General features: G+C 38.7%; 2 protein-coding genes across 2 annotated transcripts in view; one reads left to right on the top strand and one right to left on the bottom strand.

Moving 5' to 3' along the window:
- Window positions 1-2613: 2613 nt before the first annotated feature.
- Window positions 2614-11013, top strand: LOC119423618 (tectonic-3). The gene is made up of 14 exons (XM_037691021.1): window positions 2614-2974; window positions 4254-4368; window positions 4455-4552; window positions 4638-4750; window positions 4855-4963; window positions 5515-5627; window positions 5716-5754; window positions 7743-7817; window positions 9482-9601; window positions 9684-9782; window positions 9875-9978; window positions 10096-10243; window positions 10475-10609; window positions 10703-11013. Exons 1-14 carry the CDS (start codon window positions 2671-2673, stop codon window positions 10943-10945), a joined length of 1815 nt encoding a protein of 604 aa, XP_037546949.1. The 5' UTR covers window positions 2614-2670; the 3' UTR covers window positions 10946-11013.
- A 53-nt stretch (window positions 11014-11066) lies between these two features.
- The window catches only part of LOC119423495 (protein MTO1 homolog, mitochondrial), a 10451-nt gene continuing 10156 nt past the window's right edge, over window positions 11067-11361 (bottom strand). The window contains exon 9 of the mRNA XM_037690890.1: window positions 11067-11344. Within this exon, the coding sequence (XP_037546818.1) occupies window positions 11140-11344 (205 nt within the window). The 3' untranslated portion in view covers window positions 11067-11139. The remainder of the gene's footprint in view (window positions 11345-11361) is intronic.

An 11361-nucleotide genomic window follows, 5' to 3' on the forward strand; every position in this document is an offset into this window, starting at 1 on the left:
CCGATCTTCGAATGTCGACTTCCAATGAGTATATTCTCTTCCCTGCCTGTTTATATATATATATAAACTGAGGTGAAGGAAGAGAATATGTTGTTGATGCCATCAGTCTTGAATAATTCTGACTGATAAACCAATGTTTAAAAAAGAGTTGAAAAGCAACATTTATAAGTAATAACTTAGCATTACTTTCAGGACTGTGTTTGTTTATTTTCATGCTACAATTTTGAACCAAGATCACTTTATGTTGGGAAATTACAGAGTTTGATGATCTATCAGCACTTAAAGCAGATGTTGTCAATTACTCTCAGCTACTACCACACCAAACTTTAGCTCAATGTCTGTAAAATTGGCAGAGTAAAATGAATTTTCGTGTTTGATATAAATGATAGCTCTGTCAGCCATCTTGAACTGATTTGACTCCAAACGTTAATAATTTGTATACATTTATCCAGTCATTACTTTCTGGGAGTTTCAGTGAAATATGTCCAGTGGTTCATGAGATATTTTTCTACCAGACAGTCACGATTGGTTCACAGTTTTTCCGCAAAGATCTTGTGCAACAAGTAGCAGCTAGAGTATGTGTTGAAGGTGGCTCTAAGCTACTACCACACCAAATTTTAGCTCAATGTCTGTAAAACCAACAGAATTATCTCCACTTTTGCGTCTTCTCAATTGAGTTTACTGTGGCGGCCATATTGAAATGGCTTGGTTACGAAACGTAATCGGTAGCACAGATACATCCAGTAAATATTAACTGAAAGTTTCAGTAAAATCTGCCCTATTGTTCATGAGATATTTTGCTAACAGACAGACAAAGTAAAAAAAAAAATCACTATCACCTGCCTTCACCTTTCAGTGGCGCGCAGTAACACAGAAACAAGCCTCCTGAATATGTAATTCTGATAGATTAGTTTAGAAGTTAATATCTGAATAAAATATTTAAAGCATTTTATTATTATAACATCAATCCCAAAATGTCACCTATATTTTTTATTGTTCCAAACCCATGTTAGAAACTGCATCAGGTGCTTGTTTAGTTACTTCCAATCTTCTTAAGCCGTGTTTAATACTTGGTTTAATTCACTCTCGTGTTGTGTAAACTTGTGAGTGTCACCGTTTTTGGATCAAACTCCTACAGACAAAGTTTTAGTAGCTCATCAAGATTTCTTTGACATGCAGGCAGGAGGGGAGGGACGATCTGGAGGGTGGAGAAGAAGCATTTCTATACAATACAAAGAGCAGACACTGCGTCGTTAGCTCTGCTCACACAGACTCATGTTTGCACTGCTGTTGTCGGCCTATTAATGTTTTTGCATTATTGTTTAGCGTATTCTTAGTTTAGAGTATTTCTTAGTTCATATCTGTTTTTCTTTAACAATTTATGCTTTTGTTGGATGTAACTGGGACCCTGTGTACACAATTTCGTTTCACCACATGCAGTGTGAATGACAGTAAAGAACCTTGACCTCGACCTTTAGGTGTTCTACTAAGAAACCTGATAACCTGCGAGAACATACTGTGCAAAGAGTGTGAACAGTCATTTATCACTTCAACAGATTTTATTATTTAATTTTTTTTTGACAGACCTACCTAATAAAACTTCAACTGTATGAATGTAGTGAAAAAGGTGACTGATTGTGCAGATTTTTTTTTTGATTATAAATTGTTCTTTTAAAATTAGTTCCACATATACAGCATGCAGTGAAAAGACATTAGTTATTTGTATTAAAAAAAAAAAAATTTTTTAGGTGTGTATATACCACAAATATGTCCTTTCCTTTAAAAACCTTTCAGGCACATACTGTATAATTCAATTCAATTCAGAGTTTATTTACATAGCACATTTGGAAACAACCACAGGTGACCAAAGTGCTTCACAAGACTACAACATCGTAGATAAAATATGATAAAATATAATAAAATATGATAAACAAAATAAAATTGTTTAAAAGATAAAAATATGATCAAATTTGTAGTAAAATACCAATAAAACAATAGTACTAATAAAAACCAAGACAGCTATTGCATATGTGCTGTATTAACCCAAAACGCACATCAGCTATTTATCATGGATTTACTTGTTGAAATGGCTTATGCCAGAGTTATAATTCTATTCTATTCTATTCTAAAGTATTTTTTCTTCTGTCTGGTTCTATTTTCACAGAGTAGTCTATCTTACTGATAAATGCATTTTATTTTTTTGTCTTTACTGAAAAGAAAAAAAATACAAAATGTAATAGAACAAGGCATATAACAAGAAAAACATGTTCACAGTTGATATGACAAGAAAAACTAAGCAGAAATTATGAATAGAAATATAATTAGCAAAGAAAATAAACAATTTGAGGAAACGGCAAAATAAAAATGTTACAAATGCAAGAGACTTTCAAGTCTTAAAAGAAGCTATTAATGGTGATAAATGCAGTTTCTTTCCTATTACGTGCATTACGGTAGCCCCGCCCTAGAACCGGAAGTCCGCATGACAACTTCCTTGGAAACCAGAAGCTTGCTTCGGATTTAGCATGTAGCCACTTGCTTCTTTGGAAAATGTCAGCTTATAAACTTGAGTGGCTCAAAACTATTTTTATTTCAAATCATGCGGACAGGTTGTGAGTGTAACTAATTGGTTGGACCTCAGTGTGTTCACAGTTTCACGCTCTTGTCGGCGAAATGATGTTTTTCTGTTTGTATTCGCTGCATGTTTTCATCTTCTCCTGCGGTCGTTTGGCTGTCGCAGCCACTGAAAGTGGGACCGCTTCTACTTCCTTACCAACAACAGAGGGTTCATCCAGCTCGGCCACCCCGGCTCCGGGCGGGACAGGGGCCACTCAGAAGGCTACTCTTCATCCCGCTCTGGTCACCATGGTAACCACAGTGGACTTGACGGTAACCGCTACACCGGTGTCTGAGGCGCCCTCTGCGGCCACCGAGGCTCCATCATCAACCACCGTTAAGACTGTGCTGTCTACAGAAGGTAGACATCTTTTAGTCCTTATGTTTTCTTTATGCAACAGATTTCATAACTGACTTCGTTGTGATGGCTTTCCAAAGAATTCAAGCCCAACTAGTGACACTTTATTCTCAACAGTTCTGAGAAAATCCTAAAATAAAAAATCACTGCAAGATTGTGATACAAATTTTAATCTTACTGGTTTTTTTATATATAGTTTCCTCCGTGTAGTAAATTAGATTGTCAGATGTAGGAACATTGGTTATCTGCTTAAATAACAACTCCACATGTTCAGATACATAAAAACATACTAAACTACAAAAAAATTAATTAAAAATCTGCAAATATTTTGCTTTATTGTCCCAATCTTGTTTTTCAGATTTCATTTTTAACCATGTTTTGTGTTGTACTTTTTATTTTTACTTATATTTACCTTTTTAGTCGTCATCTCCTTGCAGCCAGTCTTGTGTCATTATGTTAAATCCAAATATATATTTTACTTAAAGCTGGAATATTTGATTCAGTAATGTCCTCAGTTTGAAGGTGTTTTAACGCCAGGTTGTGATCGTGTCTGTATAAAACGATAAAACAGATTGACGCTATTCAATTCAATTCAAAAATACTTTATTAATCCCAAAGGGAAATTAAATGTTGTTGTAGCTCGTTTCATTAAGAGATGTGATAGATGCTGATGGCTGTAGGCAGGAAGGATCTCTTGTAAAGGTCCGTCCCACAGCGGATCCAAAGAAACTGGCTGCAGTCAGATGCGTCCGATCCGTCCACCCAGACTGGCCTCTCGGTTCCTCCGGGCGGCAGGACCGCCCGAATGCCGGGCAGAACTCCTCCCAGAGCCATCTCAAGAACCTGAGCAGAGGCCACTCCTCCCAGCAGCCTGCCAAGCTCCTCGTCGCTGCGAACAGCCAGCTGCAGGTGCTGGGGGGCGATCCTGTCCTTCTGCTGACATGAGCCATGCTTCCTGAAAGCTTCAGGATCTCAGTGGTCAGGCACTTGAGCACAGCCGGCAAGGAGACGGGAATGCATCTACGGTGCCTTCTTTTCAACTCATTTGAGAATTGGGGCTGTAGCGGAGATATTATTTGAGCTTTTGAGATGTTAATCAGCTGCTCCTGGTTGTAAAATGTCTTTATTTGTTTTGTCTGTGTTTATTTAATATACAACTATTTAGTTCTCTCAAAGGCTCAAACATTTTACGATTTTCTTCTTTTGCAACTTACGCTGTCAACTCTTATCAAGTCTTTTGATCTTATTTTGTCAAACCTCAGCCTTCTCTCTTGGTTTTCAGGTTGTCTCTGCGATCTGACGCCTGATTTTTGTGACATCGGCTGCTGTTGTGACACGGCGGACTGCGACGTTGCTAATTTAACAACTGTCTTCACTGGATGTCCACAAGGACGTCCGTAAGTCCCCCACACACACATTTACACACACATTTAGATGCATGCTTCAGCATGTAAAAGAACTCAACATCGCTTTAATTTCACAGAACAGGAGTCTGCGTTGACAAATGGCTCGTGTTCAGAGCCAACGTGGACTCGTCTCTCGTCTCTGTGACTGACACCTCGTTTTGTGTCCAACCTGAAGGTAAACAGAGAATTACTGATGTAATATTGTTTTAAATATTATTATCTTGATGTATAACATAGTTTTTTTCTCTCTCCCCTGACAGTTGGTGTCCCTCAGTCCCTCCCTGCGCTCCTAAAGTATCCAGCTTTAGGAGACTCGTACCACTTCGCCCCAGCAGGACATACATACATCAAACACAGCAGAGATTTTTACAGGGTAAATGTCAAACAGCTCGCTTCTCTTTTAGTTTAGTTGTCCAAAGCAAAATGTTTGGAGGTTTCCAATAAATGTATTTGATTAATAAAACCTTCCTTTTTTAGGCGGATGACGTTATCCAGGTGTTTTTCTCCAATTCGTCTGCGCGGAGTCTCCTCCGTCAGCCGTCTCCAGGGGCGGCATCAGCGTTCTGCTTCAACCGCAACCCTGCAAGTGAGTTCACGTCACATTCCAAAGGGTCGTGGTAAAAAAAAAATATAATAAAAAGAAAAAGAAGAAAGGACTGTAGAGGAAACTGGGAATGATTGGTAAAGTCATGATAAGGCTTTCAGCTGATCCTTTCGAAGCGTCATAGACGCAGGATTAGGATTATATTCCTGTTGTAGAAGCTGCTGTTTTCCACTTTCATCTTCCAGATTCCCAAATGTTTAGTTGAAATTACTCTTGCTAGATGTATTACATGTCTAAAGCATTTTTAAACATTTATGTGTAACTGATGGAGATTTACTTTTGTCAAAGGATTGTGCACTTTTTTACAAACATGTCTAAAAAATGTCTTAACTTTAATAATGGTTTTTTTTTCACACCTCAATTTGAGTTCTGACTTTATATTTAACACATTTTTTATTACAACAATATGAGGAAGGAGCTGCCTGAAAATATGTTTCATCGTCAATCTTGTGCTAATATTCGGCACGTTTATGTCACATGTAGCTGCTGAAGTCTCCTTGTTTCATTGCCGTCTATCTTCACTCTGTTTCCAGAGTTTCTGAGGTCGTCATCGCTGTCTTGTTCCCGCGTGGTGACGTCTCAGTCCTGTGACACCGATCCAAGTCTCAGCGCTCGCTCCTACTTCTCTGACATGAATCTGATAAAGGTCAGGATTTCATCCAGATAGTTTGAAGTACAACAGTACTGCTGGTCGTCTTACCACAGACAAGTCCTCATGAAATGTTTTGTTACAGATTCCAACAGCCCAGGTGGTGATACCATCAGATTTTCTGGTAAGTTGTGAACAGGTTTGACATTTTGCACAAACTTTTGAATTTTCTTGATGTTTTTCTGCCTTCACTGAGTTAAATCTTATTCATGATTTTGTACAATTGAAGTTCTACTCTTCTCTGCGCGCTAGCAAAGTTGTTTTCAATATGAGCTTGCAAATCCTGATATTTCTCAAATCCTTATATGGATGACGTTCCCTCTCTCAAATTAGGTTAAAAAAAATCCTTGTTAGAATATGCTAAAAATATAAAAAAATAAATAATAAATTAAAAATTGAAATTGGAAAAATAAAATGCGATTCTTGACCTGCCTCTCAAACCCAGCCGGTTGAAGCAGATGGCCGCTTGTCCTGAACCTGGTTCTGTTAAAAGTTTCTTCCTCACGAGGGAGTTTTTCCTTTCCACTGTCGCCTTCATGCTTGCTCAAAATGAGAGCCTGTGATGGAGTTAAACTCAAAGCAGTCTGCTCCTCAGATAAATAATGTTAACTTATTATTTTATATATGAATGTTTCTGTTCAGTGCCCTGAGATGACTTCTGTTGTGACTTATATAAATAAACTGAATTGAAAAATAGGATTCGGACCCATTTTCCAGGGGTTATCCCAATTAGCAAGACAAGTCCTTTATCTGGAACCACTCAGTGTAACAGGCTGATCGAAATGCAGCTTAAAAACCAGGAATCTGAAAATGTGCTTAGTTCCTTTTGACCAGATCTGACCTAATCCTTGATTTGAAGTGATGGGTCACAAATATTGTGCATGTTAACAGTAAAAACGGTTAATTTCAAATATAACTAAAGAAATCGCATTTCCTGCAAAAATGCAGTATGAATACTTATTGCTGAAGAGTTTTCTGAAAAACAGCTGAAATGTTGCTTAAATGGAAGAACAAGCCTAAATTAGCAGAAGAAAAGAGAAAGAACACATATTTGCTGAATTTGGTTTAGATAAGCAGAAATGAGCACAAAAAATAGGAAATTAGCTAAAAAAAAAAGCTGAAATTAACAACAACAACAAAAAAACCCCAGCTAAATAGTAGCTGAAATAGCAGAAAGAGTTGAAACTAGCAGAAAAAAGCTGAAAGCAGCGTAAAAAGCTGAAATTGGCATAAAGAAGTTAATTAGGCTGAAAGAAGCAGAAATTACCACAAAAAATTTGAATTTATCTGAAAACAGCTAAAATTAGCTAAAAATACTAAAAAGCTAGCTGAAAACATAAAACAACCTTAAAGTAGCAGAAGAAATCAGAAAAAACGTTTGCCCAGTTAGGCTGAAAGAAGCAGAAAAAAATTTAAATTATTTGAAAAAAGCTGAATTTAGCAATAAACAGCCGAAAAGTAGTTAAAAAGACAGAAATAAGCTTAAATTACCAGAAGGAAGGGAAGTGGAGAGCACATTTTTGCTGCATTAAGCCTAAAAATATTTAAATGAGTACAAAAAAGGTGGAATTAGCTGAAAAGTCTAAAATTAGTATAAAAACAGCTAAAATAGTAGAAAACGATGAAACTTGCAGAAATAAGCTGAAAGGAGCATAGCAAGCAGCAATTATAAGAAGCACAAAAATGTTGTAGTTAGCAGAAAGAATCTGAAAAGAGCACAAAACAGCTAGAAAAACATTGAAACTAGCTGAAAAAATTTAAATTTGCACAAGGAAGCTGAAAGAAGCTGAACCAGAACAAAATGTGAAAGGAGCAGTAAAAGGTTGTAAACAGATCTAAAGATTTGAAGGACGTAAAATGAGCTCAGTTCATTTCCTATGAGAAAAAAAAATGGCAGAAAAGGCTGAATATTTCAAAAGGCTAAAGTTGCATCAATACCAAAAGTCATAGCACCCTTCTCTTTAACGAGCTGAACGCTTTGATATGATTTTTTGAAGTAGCTTAAAAATTGCGGGACGAGAATCGTGCCGAAAAACGTACGGAAGAAAAATGGATCACAACAGTGTGAATGCTTCATAAACATTCAGACAATGATCTAATAACTGTTTTCAGATCCCAGTGACTCCACAGGCTGAGTGGCCTTCACCAGCGAAGCAAAACAACTCATGTCTAAATGTAGTGAAAAAGGTGAGTTACCACACAAATCTGTTTCAAAGGGAAAGTACAGGTGCTGGTCATAAAATTAGAATATCATAAAAGAGTTGATTTATTTCAGTAATTCCATTCAAAAAGTGAAACTTGTATATTATATTCATTCATTACACAGACTGATATATTTCAAATGTTTTTCTTTTAAGGTTGATAATTATAACTGACAACTAATGAAAACCCCAAATTCAGTATCTCAGAAAATTGGAATATTGTGTGAAGGTTCAATATTGATGACACCTGGTGCCGCACTCTAATCAGCTAATTAACTCAAAACACTTGCAAAGACCTTTAAATGGTCTCTCAGTCTAGTTCAGGCTACACGATCATGGGGAAGACTGCTGACTTGACAGTTGTCCAAAAGACGACTATTGACACCTTACACAAGGAGGGAAAGACGCAAAAGGTCATTGCTAAAGAGGCTGGCTGTTCATAGAGCTCTTTGTCCACGCACATTAATAGAGAGGCGACAGGAAGGAAAAGATATGGTAGGAAAAAAAAGTGTACACGTAATAAGGATAACCACACCCTGGAGAGGATTGTGAAACAAAACCCATTCCAAAATGTGGGGGAGATTCGCAAAAAGTGAACTGCAGCTGAAGTCAGTGCTTCAAGAACCACCACGCATAGACGTATGCAAGACATAGGTTTCAGTTTTCGCATTTCTTGTGTCAGGCCTCTTCACTCTTGAACAAGAGACAGCGTCAGAAGCGTCTCGCCTGGGACTGCTGCTGAGTGGTCCAAAGTTATGTTCTCTGATGAAAGTAAATGTTGCATTTCCTTTGGAAATCAAGGTCCCAGAGTCTGGAAGAAGAGAGGAGAGGTGCAGAACACATGTTGCTTGAGGTCCAGTGTCAAGTTTTCACAGTCAGTGATGGTTTGTCATCTGCTGGTGTTGGTCCACTGTGTTTTCTGAGGTCCAAGGTCAACGCAGCTGTCTACCAGGAAGTTTTAGAGCACTTCATGCTTCCTGCTGCTGACCAAGTTTATGGAGATGCAGATTTCATTTTCCAACAGGACTTGGTACCTGCACTCAGCGCCAAAGCTACCAGTACCTGGTTTAATGACCAGGATATCCCTGTTCTTAATTGGTCAGCAAACTCACCTGACCTCCATAGAAAATCTATGGGGTATTGTGAAGAGGAAGATGTGATACACCAGACCCAACAATTCAGAAGAGCTGAAGGCCACTATCAGAGCAACCTGGGCTCATAACACCTGAGCAGTGCCACAGACTGATTGACTCCATGCCACGCCACACTGCTGCAGTAATCCAGGCAAAAGGAGCCCCAACTAAGTATTGAGTGCTGTACATGCTCATACTTTTCAGGTTCATACTTTTCAGTTGGCCAACATTTATAAAAAATCTTTTTTTATTGGTCTTAAGTAATATTCTAATTTTCTGAGATACTGGATTTGGGGTTTTCATTAGTTTTCGGTTATAATCATCAACATTAAAAGAAATAAACATTTGAAATATATCAGTCTGTGTGTAATGAATGAATATAATATACAAGTTTCACTTTTTGAACGGAATTACTGAAATGAACTTTTTTCATGATATTCTAATTTTATGACCAGCACCTGTATTTTAGTTCATATTAAAGTCAGACTCGGCTGTGCTTCTTCGGATTTCCCTGCAGGTTGAGTTTATTATAGGTTACACAGGCAGGGGTGAACTCTCATACGCAACAATCAACGTTGAGCTGACTGCTTCGACTTTGGATCAGCTCCTATTACAGACGCACTCTGTACGTTTTCAGGCAAGTAGTTTAAACCTGCTCTGTATTTTACCTCACCTAATGAAGTATGAATTTAACTAGTATAATCACAAATTTATTGCAGTTGATCCCATCCAGGCCCATACCAGAGACAATTATACCTTCTGCTGGACTTCGAGTGGGGTCTCCAGTCACTGGTCGTTTTGATGGCGAAGTGCAGCCTGTATCCTCAATAAGACTTGTAGAAGCTGTAATTTATTTGAGCTGCCATGTTTAGTACCATTATTTTATCACAGTTCCTAAACAGTGAGTTAGTTGACATTACTTGGGCTGTCACAAGGTGGAGAGTGTTCCTCTGACCCCAGTGGACGAGCGGCCGTCCTCTTCCCCCACAACAGCATCACCGGCTGCACATTCACGTGAGTCGACACCATTTTGTCTCAGCTTTTATTAACACTTAGTCGTCAAGAAATCCACCCCACTATCTAGGATTAAAACAAATCACATTCCCAGTTTCTGTCAAATCTCCCGTCTAGTTCCTCTGCGAGTAATTGCACCAAGCTACGGTCTCAGATTTATGGGATTTTGCAAGGACCTGCAGCTCCCGATGTGATAGCCATGAACTCTGGCTCACAACCGGACTGGACGAGAGTCATCAGGCAGGAGTGTCCTCTCAGCTCACAGGTACCACCTAGTTAAGGATGTAATAAATGGATGTGTGAGTGAATGCACTACAGGTGTGTTTGAGTCTAGATACCTGAACTCTATTAAACCTGTAGTAAATAAGTGATGCGCGATAAACTGGTCCCCTAGAGCCACAGAATGATCCTGTCTTTTTCTGCATGTTGTCAATATTAATAGAGCATCAGATCTGTATTTGGTGAACCTTCTGTTTAGTTTTGTTTTCTCTCTCAGGAAACGTGTGACTCAGGCTGCCTCCTCCCTCAATCCCTCTACGTTCAAGTGCTGTGGGCTCGTCAGGGCTTCATTGACCTTCCTCAGAAATACATCCTGGGAGGCCAGTTTCTCTTCCACTGTCAAAAAGTCAAGGTACACAAACACGTTCTTATTCTGAAAACCACAGCTAACCTTTCCTTTATATTCTGCTTTCAGTATTTAAAACTCTCCGTCTTTATGTTCCAGTGCCCTTTATCGTCACCTCTCGTCCTGACAACCAAAGTTGCCTTTATTGACACCACAGTTTACCCCAAACCCCCCCGAGGTTTGCCTCAACCTCACTGGAAGTTTCCGTTTGGCTTCTTCACGAGAGGCGCCGCTGAGCTGGACGGCCATGTTGTTCCTGACAGCAGCGGTGCCGAGGAGGTCACGAGGAGTTTAATGCTGCTCACCGTCTTGTTAATAGGATTAGAATTACTCACAACGTAGCTTCTGTGGGAGGAGTGGAGCACCGAGGAGTTTTAGTTTTCCATTTGTACAAAAAAGGAGAGTTTACTGTATATATGTATATTTTGTTTAAACTATTTTACTAAATAAAGTCATTCTGTTAAACAGAAGGCAAACAACGTTTTTATTGGCTTATTTTACAAAAGTACATTTTTACATTTTAAATTGACGTTTCATTAAGGTAAAGAAACATTCCTTGCACACAGGTCCTCTTCTCTTTCCTCCTCCTGGTTCTGTTGGTTTCTTTGTATCGTTTTCTTTGGTTTCTCCTTAACAAGTACATAGTTGAGGAGAGCCACAATTGCAGCGGGTGTCACCCCCTCCAGGCGGGTGGCAGCGCCCAGCTGAGAGCAAAGAACAGTCATGTCTCGCATTATTGAACTGAAAACAAAACTTGG

This window comes from Nematolebias whitei, chromosome 17 (genome assembly GCF_014905685.2).
Source record: "Nematolebias whitei isolate Nwh7 chromosome 17, NemWhi1, whole genome shotgun sequence".
Taxonomy (NCBI): domain Eukaryota; kingdom Metazoa; phylum Chordata; class Actinopteri; order Cyprinodontiformes; family Rivulidae; genus Nematolebias; species Nematolebias whitei.

Excerpts from the sequence above, each read along its gene's own strand:
- LOC119423618 (XM_037691021.1), top strand. The coding sequence starts at position 2,671 with ATGATGTTTTTCTGTTTGTATTCGCTGCATGTTTTCATCTTCTCCTGC. Across the intron at positions 9,783-9,874 it reads TTGATGGCGAAGTGCAGCCT|TTGACATTACTTGGGCTGTC; the intron begins GTATCCTCAATA and ends ACAGTGAGTTAG. Across the intron at positions 10,610-10,702 it reads TCCACTGTCAAAAAGTCAAG|TGCCCTTTATCGTCACCTCT; the intron begins GTACACAAACAC and ends TTTATGTTCCAG.